Genomic DNA, 14,130 nt, shown 5'->3' with positions numbered 1-14,130 from the left:
TAGTAACTTTTCAATTTGTAGTCTATTATTTTTAGGGTTCCGTAGCCAAATGGCAAAAAACGGAACCCTTATAGATTCGTCATGTCTGTCTGTCTGTCCGTCTGTCCGTCTGTCCGTCCGTATGTCACAGCCACTTTTCTCCGAAACTATAAGAACTATACTGTTGAAACTTGGTAAGTAGATGTATTCTGTGAACCGCATTAAGATTTTCACACAAAAATAGAAAAAAAACAATAAATTTTTGGGGTTCCCCATACTTCGAACTGAAACTCAAAAATTTTTTTTTCATCAAACCCATACGTGTGGGGTATCTATGGATAGGTCTTCAAAAATGATATTGAGGTTTCTAATATCATTTTTTTCTAAACTGAATAGTTTGCGCGAGAGACACTTCCAAAGTGGTAAAATGTGTGTCCCCCCCCCTGTAACTTCTAAAATAAGAGAATGATAAAACTAAAAAAAATATATGATGTACATTACCATGTAAACTTCCACCGAAAATTGGTTTGAACGAGATCTAGTAAGTAGTTTTTTTTTATACGTCATAAATCGCCTAAATACGGAACCCTTCATGGACTCGCACTTGGCCGCTTTTTTATTTTAAATTAAGATTAATGTGAAGAAGCATTAAATTCAAAGCAAATACGTTGTGTGTCGTAATTTTTTTAATTTTTTATTTACCCAATAACGTGTCGACAGGGCTCGGATACCGGTATTTTTTGTATGGGAAAGAAAACGGTATTTTTTTCGTTCTTTGCAAATTATTTCATTTCTAATACAAAGTCGTCACCTAAACACACAACCGAGTCCTACATTTGGAGTATAAAATAATTCGAAAAAATTATTTCGAAATTATTGCAAAAAACCGGTTCCTATCCCTGCGTGTCGATATTATCCCAGAAACACAAAGTATCATAACTAGTTATTCCCACTATATGAGTATAGATGGGATGTGCGGCGCTTCACACCAGGGATGTTGCGAATATCCGCATCCGCATCCGCAACCGCGGAACTTCCGCATTATTTTCAACATCCGCATCCGCATCCGCATAAAATCGATGCGGATCTAATGCGGATGCGGATGTGGAACAGGTCGGTACAGAAACGTCTTAGCATCGGCGTAAGTGCTAGACTGCTAGGTAATTTAGTCATTAACCAAAAAAACCTATTAGAAATGAGCAGTCAAGCGTGAGTGGGACTTAATGTACGGAACCCTTGGAACGCGAGTCCGACTCGCACTTGGCAGGTTTTTTGAAATAAAAATTACTAAAATGTAATATTTGACGTTTTTTATGGTGCTATCTTGACATCCGCATCCGCATCCGCATCCGCGGATGTGAGCCTTAAAAAATCCGCATCCGCATCCGCGTCCGCGGATGTCAAAAAATCGGCATCCGCAACATCCCTGCTTCACACCTCTATTGTCTTTTTGTATTGGTAAAGATAAAGTTTTATGACCAATCGCTGCATATTATATTTCGTCAACTATAGTTTGTCAAAGGACTCTCATTTCAAACATAGACAGAGAGAATCATACTACCTTTGTCTTGTCTTACACTATTATTGGCACCCAAAAGAAAAGGATGAGTATAGTTTTTTTTGTTCCTATTTACTGACAATTTGGTTTGACCAACTATATACCTGTAGCGGCCGGGGCGTCGCCCCACGCAGACTCCGCGGCCGGTTCGCCCCAAGCGTCGTCTGTCGTGCCCCAATCGGCTTCTGTGACCAAACAAGAACAAATATACCATAGACAACACGTTAGTTTTCTCACCGAGTGAATGAGATCTAAAGGTGAGTCCAGATCGAGCGAATCCGTCACAGGTTTGCGTCAAACTGCGCGCCTTTCTTGTGTATTTGCTAGATCTGGACGCACACTTTTAGTGTCGAATAGGGAGGTGCACTTTTAGTACGAGTGGTTCCGTACGCTAAATTCGATTTGACGGCCAACGCTCAAAGTCGAAAATCCAACAACGGTCAATAAATTATCACCACACGCCGTAAGACATTGGCAAAATCTTTCAAAATACCCAAAGGCTTGCCCAAAAAGTACCAGGCGATCATAACTCCTAAAGAGCCTTACCAGCAGCACCCCAGGCTCTCTCAGCAGGCGCTGTGGTTTTCCGCTCCATATATTCTTGACGTTTCTCTTCATACAGCTGCCAGAGCTTCTGACACTTGTCACTCTCTCTGTCTCTGACAGCTGTGGCTTGTCAACAGGACAAATAGTGACAAATCGCTGTATGATGTTATTAAACATTCGAAAATGATGATTTTTAATAGCCACTTTCTATTAAAAATCATCATTTTCGAATGTTTAATAACATCATACAGCGTGTGTAAGAAAGAGCAAAAGCTAATATCAGTCTCATAATTGACGTAAAACATTGTCAAAATCCGTGAAAATACCCAAACGCTTGCCCAAAAAGTACCAGGCGATCATAACTCCTAAAGAGCCTTACCAGCAGCACCCCAGGCTCTCTCAGCAGGCGCTGTGGTCTTCCGCTCCAGGTATTCTTGACGTTTCTTTTCATACAACTGCCAGACCTTTTGACACTTGTCAGTCTCTCCGTCTCTGACAGCTGTGGCTTGTCAAATTTGCAGGACAAATAGTGACAAATTGTTGTGTGATGTTATTAAACATTCGAAAATGATGATTTTTAATAGAAAGTGGGTGTGTAAGAAAGAGTACAAGCTAATATCAGTCCCATAACTGCACCAATCGACGTAACACATTGTCAAAATCCTTCAAAATACCCAGCCGTTTGCCCATAAAGTACCAGGCGACCATAATTCTTAAAGAGTCTTACCAGCAGCACCCCAGGCGCTCTCAGCAGGTGCAGTGGTCTTCCGTTCCAGGTACTTAAGTTCCGAAAAACTCATTGGTACGAGCCGGGGTTTGAACCCGGGACATCCAGATTGCAAGTCATAATCCAAGTCAAACTTTGTCAAAATGCTTCAAAATACCCAACCGTTAGCCCAAAAAGTACCAGGCGATCATAACTCCTAAAGAGTCTTACCAGCGGCACCCCAGGCGCTCTCAGCAGGTGCACTGGTCTTCCGTTCCAGGTACTTAAGTTCCGAAAAACTCATTGGTACGAGCCGGGGTTTGAACCCGGGACATCCAGATTGCAAGTCATAATCCAAGTCAAACTTTGTCAAAATGCTTCAAAATACCCAACCGTTAGCCCAAAAAGTACCAGGCGACCATAATTCCCTAAGAGCCTTACCAGCGGCACCCCAGGCGCTCTCAGCAGGGGCTGTGGTCTTCCGTTCCAGATATTCTTGTCGTTTCTCCTCATACAGCTGCCAGACCTTCTGACACTTGTCACTGAGCTCTGTCACTCTCGCTGTCAACTCTGACAGTTGTGTCTGGTTGGTGTCCAGGTCGGTCTTCTTGTTTTCCACTATCGCTTTAGCCGCTTCGACCTGAATTGTAAATTGCAATTGGGGTCATTTTAAAATACAATTTTAGAAAGTAAGGTTTATTAGCTTGTGATTGTCACAAAATTGTAAACATACTAAATTAATTAACCGGCAACACATACCTTATCACGTAGTTGTTTGAGTGTGACCTCCATCATGCTTAGTTTGCCGTCTTCGCCAGCGCCCTCTGACGCTTTAGCCTGTACACAAAACCACTTTTAAATACACCTTAAGGAATTAGGACCAAAAGGTTCCGTACACCATTTAATAATTTATAGTACCTATCCTTATTTTTTAAGATCGACTCACGCTTAACCTGTGTATATGTAGACACATACAATACAGTTCTTAAGGGCCTCCCCCACGCCAATAACCTTCGATCTGAATCCCTTAGTTTTCTAATGTTGTTTGTAGCTATCATATTAACTGCAACGGCTTTAAGCAATATAGTATCCCATATTTACTTCAAAGTTCATAGTCTTCGAGATATTTGGCATCAAAGTTAAACCATTTTAGGCCAAAAACTATTGTGTTAAGTAATTAGTTTAAAATTAAAATCCTCGATACGTTTTTCGAGAATTCAAAGGCGAACCCAAATATGTAGATTTCGTATGTCTAAAATCCTACACAGCAAACTAGATACGAAAAGTGTTTTTATGGACCATGTTTAAAAAAATCATAAATAGATAATCATTCATTTCCTTCATAATCCGGTCGACATAAATAAAGATAAAAGATTGAAGAACCGATAGCCGTTTGTCTTATAATTCTATCTGTGGTGCAAAAGTAGGAGATACGATTCAAAACTTGTCAAAAATCGATGAAAACCGCAGAATGAAAAACGCTTAAATTAAAATAATGATACCTTGGCATCGAGATCAGCCTTCTCCTTGTTAAGGGCAATCTGTTTCGCGTTCAGTTCTTTCACACGCGCCTTAAGTTGTTGCATTTCGGCCATGCTTGAGTCGCGGTCCGACCTGCAAATATAATATAATAGGCTAGATGACTAATTTTCATTTATATCAATCAATCAGGTTTGTTATTAGGATCAAATGTCTATATGGTACCCATTGCATTAAAGCAATACAAAAGTCAGAAATGATAGTCAAAGTCCGACAGTCGTACTTCACTCGCGAAACGCCCCGAACAAAACGATATGTGACCGTGACGTCAAGGTCGCAGAGAGTCCATCTTGAAGTATGAACAAAACAAGAAAATTGCGATTTTGTCGGTGAAATATTGCGTTTATGTATATAGTTCCCATACAATCTTTTTTTGGATTAAATGTGAGGAATCGAATGGTATCCTTACTTATTTCGTTTTTGGAAGTTAAAAAAAAACTTAAATTTTAAAACTTTTAGGTGCTGTATTTTTGTATTATTTCCATATATATTTTTAATATCCACAATATTGTGATAAATTGCTCATTTGCTATCTACTTTACTAGATTTTGTTATAACATTCAACAGCAGGTATGATGACCCTATTCATAAATTCTTCACTCACCTCATGCTATCCTTCGCCAAGTTGCCAGCTTTGGTGGCGACAGTGCTCACTTCGGCAGATAGAGCTTGGCTCTTGGCCTTGAGGCTCAGGACTTTGGTCTGCTCTTCGGTGCGAAGAGCTTCCAGTTAACAGAGCTTAATTCTTAAATTCTTCACTCACCTCATGCCATCGATAGTACATTTAGCAGCGGCGACAGCAGTCCGACTGCTGCGTATATCCTTGGCCAAGTTGCCAGCTTTGGTGGCGACAGTGCTGAGTTCGGCAGTTAGAGCTTGGCTCTTGGCCTTGAGGCTCAGGACTTTGGTCTGCTCTTCGGTGCGAAGAGCTTCCAGTTCCCGTGTTCTAGAAGGAATAAAATATAGAATAATTAATTAAATATCTGGGAGACCGAGCTTTGCTCAGATAACATATAAAAACTCAAAAATGCGCGTTTTCCCATAGATAAGACCGATTTATCGCCCCCGAAAATCCCCATATAGCAAAGTTCATCGAAATCGTTACAGTTGTTTCCGAGATCCCCGAAATATACTTATATATAAATAAATATACATATAAATAAATAAACAAGAATTGCTCGTTTAAAGGTATTAGATAGATTAGATTAGAAGAAAATATACTAATATGGAACTCTTTAATTAAATTGTACAAAGGAAACTACAAATATGTTAAATTTCTAGAAATGTAGGGAAAATGGAAAAATTAAACGTTTCCGCTGTTTAATAGTTATATTTACGGTAGAAGTGCGAAAAATCGAAAGTTCGCAACGAGTGGCGAATGTAAAAAACACGACCACGAGTAATAAAATTCGTATTCAATTAAATTTTACGTATGTAAAAGTACCTCTTCTTCTCCCATTCTAGTTGGCATTGCCTTTCCATCTCTTTCCTTGCGGCCTCGCGTTTTTCCTACAGAACAAATACATCAGTAAAACACTTTAGCAAACACATTTTATCTCTATAACAAATTTCATCTAAATCGGTTCAGCGGTTTAAGAGGTAACAGACAGACAGACACACTTCCTTTTACAATATTAGGTAAGTATGGATTAGTCTATGGTAAAGTACAGTTGAAAAGAGACAAGTGTTAAAAATATAACTAACCTGTTCTTCTTTCTGCTTCCGCATCAGTTCCTCTTGCTCCTTCTTCTGCGCCTCCAATCTTATCTTTTCTTTTTTCTCTGTCTCTTCCCTTTCTTTACGCTCTCGCTCAGCCTGCAAAACCAAGCAAGACTAAACAATGGAATGTGGCTTTCCATCAGAGAAGGGTTATGTTTCATGTGCGATAAGGGCCATTCCATCAGAATTTCAGATAAAATGGTCCTGATTGCACTTGAAGCGTAAGGGTTTCTGTGATGGAATATTTAGAAAATGAGTTCGCATTAACTGCGAATATGTTCGAAAATCATGGAAACATTTCAATCGAACCAAGTTCGCGAATACAATACAAATAACTTTATTTTGCATGAAATATGGCACAAATGATGGTCAGACAATATTATACATAACACATATTAAAATTAAATTATCACATTTTAATTAAATTATCGTACTGTGCTTACCTCTGCTTCCTGTTAAGCGTGAAAAAATGTAGAATTGTGTGAAATTTGGAAGACAGATATGGATATGTAGATAGCTAAACTTAGATTCTTTTGATAAAATAAGGCATTGTTATTTTAGGCAGTGTATTTCTTATCGATAAAGAAGCCTGTTTTAAGGCCAAGCCACACCGGATGCGTGTGCGTGACGTGCACGTACACGTACGCGTCCCGCTGCGTTGTAGAATACGAAAACACATAAGAGAGGACACACCGCTTGCGTGACGTGTGCGTGACGTGCGCGTACGCGTGACTTGCACGCAACGCAGCTCCGACGAGACAAACCGGCTGCGTACTGCGTGCACGCGTCCACGCAGCGGAGCGGCAACGTCGCTTCGTTGCGTGCAGTGATGACGTTGTGTTTAACTGCGATCCCTATGGGAGGGCGAACCGAGCAGGTTCGGACACGCACAGCTCGGTGCTGCATAGGTGCTGTGCGTGTACACGCGCAGCTCGCTTGTATTTATTTACAACTCGGTCGGTGCGCGTGCTGGTTTTTAATATGGATTCAGTGATAAAAGAAAAACTAATTAAAATCTTTCGTCAATACGAATGTATATTTACAACATAGCACAAAGATTACAAAAAAATACGTCTTATATAAATAATTTGGCCTGTGGGAACAAATCGATGTTAGGTATTAACCAGGCATGTTATATGTGTAATAATTGCAATGGCGGCATTAGGTGAGCTGCTTCCATTTGCAACGGGAGTCACATGATGTAGGTACTGTCGCAGGAGTATTTTATTTTACTGCACGCATGACTGAGCTGCAGCGTGCACCTGCGTGGCGTGTGCAGCACACTGCGTGGCGTGCGCTGCGTGACGTGCGCGTCACCCGGTGTGACAGGGGTGCTGCGCACGTCACGCAGCGCACGCCACGCAGTGTGCTGCATACGCAGCCGGTGTGGCTCGGCCTTTAAAGTAATGTTACCCTAATATTTGGGGCATTATCTATGAAAAGGGACTATTGTCGATAGCGCTTACGCCGCACAGCGTCGCGCGGCAGTGTATTTATATGGGAGCATCGTTAATAATGGCGTAAGCGCCATTGACAATAAGGTCCCTTTTCATAGATAACGTCACAATTATATGCCTTAAGACGAAACAGGAGCCGAGATTTAAATATTTTAGGTAAATATACCCGTCTCGCTATCTAAATGATGATGAAATTATCTGTGTCGGACCGTTTTGCTTTTTTGGCTAATTGATATCAGTTTTGAATACCACGCCTCTCATTGCGGCATAGTCAATTAGGCCATTTTGGCCATTTTTGAGGGTCTCTAGCGCCTTAAAAAACAAAAATATCAAAAAAAGCAAAACATTCCGACACAGATATTGACAATATTAATCTGTGTTGAAAAAATCATTGCTCTAGCTTCAAAACCCACGGAGGAAACAGTCGAGTACGTTTGTATGGAGAAATGACCACTCCTGTTGGCTCTTAAGTCCGTCGGATCACGAAAAATCCCGTCTACGATTAATTAGAATAGAATAGAATATGATTTATTTCAGCATAGGTACACAGTTATACAGTACATACACAGGAAGAAAAAAAAAAAAAAAAAACTTATTACTAGCTTGTACACTGTCACTACACTGAAAAAGGTGAACACTCAGCATGATGCCGGGTCCTACTGGAGTAGTACCTGACGCTGGTCGTCCGTGAACACCTGTCGGGAGCGTAGAGTCTGGCTAATGAAAGTTGAGCCTGAGATAACGCGGGAATTTCAATAAACACCGCACCTGGCAATAAAATTACTATGAAATTAAATGACAGCTTGAAACTGACAGCTTATTTGATAGGAAAAAAAGTTGCCATATAAAAAGTTTTAAATAAATCTCAGGCTCAACTTTCATTAGCCAGACTCTAGTTGCGCGCAGCTACCAGCTAAATACAGTAGAGTTAATAAGATAACTATATTAATTGTATTAATTACGATAATACAGAACGAAGCGGCAATGAAGCAGTTGACATCAAATGATAGTATGACTAGCATGGTCTGGAAAATGTAACATCCATACTTAATATTATAAATGCGAAAGTGTGTTTAATTAATTACCTTTTCTTTCTCCAACTGCTCGCGTCTTCGCTCCAACTCGGCCTGTCCCCGCGCCATGTTTTCCCGGCGCCTTTCCTCGTAAGACTGGTTACTGGTGATACTAGTCACGGACTGACGTCTGTCGATAAAATAAATATTACAAATAAATAAATATTATAGGACATTTTTACACAAGTTGCCGCCTACACTTTTTTTTTCAAAAATGGGATTTTTTATGTTATTTCTACTCAGAATCATGAGCTCTTTTGATCCTAATAGGAGAAAAATGTGTCCCAAGATTTCCATACATTTTTCGATCTTTCCATACCGAAACCGCCATAAAAAGTCTATGAAAAAATGGTAACGGAATGGGAAAAAAAACATTGGCAAACTTTTTTCTCCTATTAGGATAGAAAGAGCTCGTGATTCTGAGTAGAAATAACATATAAATTCACAAATTAAAAAAAAAGTTTAGGGGACAACTTTAAATAAAATGGCCCAGGTATGACATCTTGTTACCTGAACGTAGGTGGGATCAGTTCGGGCGGCAGCTTGGCGGGCACCGGCTCGCCCTGAGTAGCTTTTTCACACAGGTACATGGCCAACACGAACTCTTCGCAACCTGGGGATAAACAAAAATAATAAACCTACCTATGTATTGCTGACATTAAATATTTCATTAATTACACGCTTCCCATGCTGCATGCAAATAATCCAAGCTCTAGACACTTAACCGGATTTCAAAATTAAACCGTGGAGACAAGACAGTAAAGTTGCTTTTTAAACAAGTTCTTCCTAACCGCCGAAAATCCGCCAATGCTCAAATCTGAGCGGCCTGAGGCAGACGAGATTGGAGCATGATGGAGCGCGCGCGAGCTCCGGACACCCAGCCGGATTTCAAATATGAACCGTATAGACAAAGTAGTAAGGTTCCTTTTTAAACGGGATCTTCCTTACCGGGCCGGCTATTCATAAAAGCTGTTAAATTCGAATTTGAACCATATAAAGAAGGCGGTAAAGTCGTTAATCCTTCTTACCGAGCCGGCCGTCTGAGTCCAAATCCGCCAACGCCCATATCTGGGCTAGCGCAGCCTGAGGTAAACGTAATTGGAGCATGATGGAGCGCGCGCGAGCTCCGGACACCCAGCCGGATTTCAAATATGAACCGTATACACAAGACAGTAAAGTTGCTTTTTAAACGGGATCTTCCTTACCGAGCTATTCATAAAAGCTATTAAATTCGAATTTGAACCATATATACGAGACAGTAAAGTTGTTAATCCTTCTTACCGAGCCGGCCGTCTGAGTCCAAATCCGCCAACGCCCATATCTGGGCCAGCGCAGCCTGGGGTAAACGTGATTGGAGCATGATGGAGCGAGCGCGAGCTCCTGACACCCAGCCGGATTTTAAATATGAACCGTATACACCAGACAGTATAGTTGCTTTTAAAACGCGATCTTCTTTACCGGGCCGGCTATTCATAAAAGCTGTTAAATTCGAATTTGAACCATATATACGAGACAGTAAAGTTGTTAATCCTTCTTACCGAGCCGGCCGTCTGAGTCCAAATCCGCCAACGCCCATATCTGGGCCAGCGCAGCCTGGGGTAAACGTGATTGGAGCATGATGGAGCGAGCGCGAGCTCCTGACACCCAGCCGGATTTCAAATATGAACCGTATACACCAGACAGTATAGTTGCTTTTAAAACGCGATCTTCTTTACCGGGCCGGCTATTCATAAAGGCTGTTAAATTCGAATTTGAACCATATAAACAAGGCGGTAAAGTTGTTAATCCTTCTTACCGAGCCGGCCGTCTGAATCCAAATCCGCCAACGCCCATATCTGGGCCAGCGCAGCCTGAGGTAAACGTGATTGGAGCATGATGGAGCGCGCGCGAGCTCCGGATACCCAGCCGGATTTCTGCAAGTCTGTTGCGTTGAAGAGTTGAGTGTACCTGAAAGAAATCAACGACTGTGAAGTGATGGTTAACCATTTCCACGCCGTGTCAAACACAAAAGCTGTCACTCAGACGCCACATCACTGAAGTGTCAAAACTGAAGTTGAACTTTATGTATATGCACGTAGGTCGATGTCGCTCTGTGGTCGGTGACCGATTAATCGGTCTTTGGCGTTGAACTTACGGTGCGGATATATCGGTCTTTGGCGTCCAAAAGGTTAAGTAATAGATGAAATAAAGTGACGTCACAAAGTTTGTGACTCCCCCTTCCGCTTGTCATAACATATCACACTTTAATGACCCCCTCCGTCCCCCTAAACATGTCACGTAATTAATGGGTGACTCCGTATGATCTACTCACCACGCAAAATTTGGCTAAGGCAGTCGGGAGACACTCCTGACTTCGGGCAAACTCGGCTCCGTTCGGCTCAGCATTGCTCCGAGCAATTATTAGGGTTAACACAACTTGACGTCCCATTGCGTGCACGACCACAGATAAGATAATGACTTGAATTTTGGCAACCCTAAAGTTAGAAAGGGATATCATGATTCGACCCTGACTCGCTGTCAAACTTCGGTTTTGTAGGAAGTGTTCTTTCTGTACGGTAGTACTATTACTTATTCTGTGGCTAAGGGTTAAAAATACAAGTGTTACGGAAACGTGTATGAGTATTAGCTATGAGCAAAGTACGAGATGGGGGAAATTCTAATGACGAATATAGACCTTAAGGGTACCACGTAACGCTGCGTCTTACGTGCTGCGCGGCGGGCCCAAGGCGTTCGCGTTCGCAACCAGATCGCCCACATAGGACACTTCTACAGGCATCAAAGGATTGATTCACCCCGCGCCGCGTCGCTTCGCTTCGCGTTCGCGTGTTGTTCGCCTACGTAGTACCTAAGGCCTGAGTGGACGCTCTTGTTGTGCGTGCCGCGGGGCGGGGCGTGCGGCGTGCATGTTAAACAAATGCGCACGTATAGGAGCGGCCTTAGTGCACGCTGCTCACATCACGCGTGAGCACACAGCCACGCTGCACGCCGTGCCGAGCGAGCGTCCACTCAGCCCTTACACTAAGACATACATAAGCGACTTACTTGAGCTTCTGTGGTTGCGGGATACCCCACTCAGCGACAGCGGGCGGACTCATCACGCCGAGCGGCTCCACGGGACTTGTGACGGCCGACACGTGCGCTGAGCCTGCCAGTGACGCTAAAGACAAATAAGTTTTTGGCAAAAATTTCATTTTTGGTACAAGCTTTTATCGCTGACTGTACTTTTCTTACGACAGACAACTAATACTCATCGAGACTATTCTAAGACTATTCTAAAAACCCCTAACACAATTAGGTTGCGTTGTTTGATCTCGGAGTTCCTATGGCCACCTCCTGCCTCCATCATCAGATCAGCTCGATGGTACCATAATATTGCATTGTCACCCGACTTACATGTGTATGCAAAGTTTCAGCTCAATCGGAAACCGGGAAGTGGATCAAATTTAACTTGCAAGATTCCATTACATAGTTACATACAGGTCGACCTAATAAAAGCTTGTTAAAAAAAACCGGCCAAGTGCGAGTCGGACTCGCGCACGGAGGGTTCCGCACCATCAACAAAAAATAGAGCAAAACAAGCAAAAAAAAACAAGCAAAAAAACGGTCACCCATCCAAGTACTGACCCCGCCCGACGTTGCTTAACTTCGGTCAAAAATCACGTTTGTTGTATGGGAGCCCCACTTAAATCTTTATTTTATTCTGTTTTTAGTATTGTTATAGCGGCATATTTATTCTGTTGTTATAGCGGCAACAGAAATACATCATCTGTGAAAATATCAACGGTCTAGCTATCACGGTTCGTGAGATACAGCCTGGTGACAGACGGACGGACGGACGGACAGCGGAGTCTTAGTAATAGGGTGCCGTTTTTACCCTTTGGGTACGGAACCCTAAAAAGCTACAAAATTCTCACCTGGCTTAGAAGTCTCTTCAGCCTTCACAGCCGCAATGGGAGTGCTGGTGACAGGCTGGATTGAACCCGCGACCGTGTTCACTGGCTTCGGGGGGCTGCTAACCAACGACCCCATGGTCGTCCCCGATATCAGAGGCTTTGGTGGGGATGATAACAATGGCGCTGCGCCTACGAGTGGCTGATTTGGCACCAACGGCTGGACCATTCCTTGGTTTGGTATTATCGGTTGCCCCATAGGTGGGTTTGGTATTATCGGTTGACCCATAGGTGGGTTTGGTATTATCGGTTGCCCCATAGGTGGGTTTGGTATTATCGGTTGACCCATAGGTGGGTTTGGTATTATCGGTTGACCCATAGGTGGGTTTGGTATCATTGGTTGCCCTATTGGCTGTGCCAAAGGTTGATTTGGCACTAATGGTTGCCCCAAAGGTTGATTCGGCACTATTGGTTGCGCCAGTGGTTGATTTGGTTGCGTTGGTATCATTGGAGCGGCCATTGGTTGACTTGGGATCAGAGGCGCCGCTGGCATGATCGGTTGGGTTGGCATTATTGGTTGTGTAGGCATGACTGGTGCCATAGGTTGGGTCATAGGTTTGACACCGGATATGAGGTCAGGTACAATAGGTCCGGCCGGGCGTGATGGTTGTCCGAAGTCACCCAGTAGTGACTGGGTTGGTTGTTGTATACCCCCTTGTGGCGGTATACCCCCGATTAGAGGTTGTTGGGGGACTGAAGGCATGGGGGGTATTGGGGGCTTCGTTGGGGCTGGGAAAGCTTGTTTTGGGGGTCCTGTGGAAAAGATTAGTGTTTTTAAATTTCATTGACACAGACAATCCTATCAACTATCTCTGTAGCTGACTGTACATTTTATTATGTTAAATTACCTGTGGGGCTGAGTGATCCCAGCAAAGATGGCGGCAGGACTTTGGGTACTTCAATACCATGCAGTTTCAAATTGATTATCTGGAATAAAATGTTAACTTAATTACACGTGTTAAGACGTAATACCATAGAGAAAAAAATACATAGAGTGCTCACTCCATACAACAGTTTTGGTACCAAAAAACTACTATTTTCATAGTCGACATCCGGCATAGGGTATTTGAATTTTTTTTATGATATGATATAAATGAAAATTTGTTATCTAGCCTATTATAATTAAATAAATAAATAAGGCTCAAATTGGAATACAACTTTGTCATCAAATAGGAATATTACGCCAAATAGTTTTTTTTCTGTCAAAACAAATACTAAGTGTTGTATTCATATTTACCTTGCAAGCAATAGAGAATTCCTTGAGGTCCAGTTTCCCGTCGGCATTGCAGTCAGCCAAAGACCATATCTGCCCAAGTACTGGTGGTGGCAGTTGGGACTGAAGAAAAACAAATATAACAACTTTTTTTAATAAAAAAAGAAACATTTTTTTTATTAAAAACACCTATTATGAGGTGCCAACAAAAATTGCTTAGAACCATGTTGAAAGATAGGGCTTTCAATATAAAGAAACAATTTGCTTTATTGTTTAGATCCTACAATGCCACAGACAGATAAACATACACATGTTTAAGTTAACAAGCCTTTTTAGTGTAGGGGGTAAAGGGTTTAGAAGACTGTTTCCATAAGAATGTCCTTGACAATG

General features: G+C 42.2%; 1 protein-coding gene across 1 annotated transcript in view; it reads right to left on the bottom strand.

Moving 5' to 3' along the window:
- Positions 1-14,130, bottom strand: part of LOC134660236 (intersectin-2) — a 33,303-nt gene that overhangs the window by 16,388 nt on the left and 2,785 nt on the right. Inside the window, exons 3-17 of the mRNA XM_063515981.1 lie at positions 13,765-13,863; positions 13,376-13,454; positions 12,891-13,280; positions 12,492-12,758; positions 11,620-11,734; positions 10,373-10,524; positions 9,088-9,190; positions 8,590-8,707; positions 6,033-6,143; positions 5,773-5,837; positions 5,092-5,274; positions 4,292-4,403; positions 3,549-3,626; positions 3,231-3,429; positions 1,642-1,722 (exon numbers count right to left, since the gene is read on the bottom strand). Of these exons, the coding sequence (XP_063372051.1) occupies positions 1,642-1,722; positions 3,231-3,429; positions 3,549-3,626; positions 4,292-4,403; positions 5,092-5,274; positions 5,773-5,837; positions 6,033-6,143; positions 8,590-8,707; positions 9,088-9,190; positions 10,373-10,524; positions 11,620-11,734; positions 12,492-12,758; positions 12,891-13,280; positions 13,376-13,454; positions 13,765-13,863 (2,152 nt within the window). The remainder of the gene's footprint in view (positions 1-1,641; positions 1,723-3,230; positions 3,430-3,548; positions 3,627-4,291; positions 4,404-5,091; positions 5,275-5,772; positions 5,838-6,032; positions 6,144-8,589; positions 8,708-9,087; positions 9,191-10,372; positions 10,525-11,619; positions 11,735-12,491; positions 12,759-12,890; positions 13,281-13,375; positions 13,455-13,764; positions 13,864-14,130) is intronic.

This window comes from Cydia amplana, chromosome 26 (assembly GCF_948474715.1).
Source record: "Cydia amplana chromosome 26, ilCydAmpl1.1, whole genome shotgun sequence".
Lineage (NCBI taxonomy): Eukaryota > Metazoa > Arthropoda > Insecta > Lepidoptera > Tortricidae > Cydia > Cydia amplana.
This window is presented reverse-complemented; position numbering and strand designations above follow the sequence as displayed.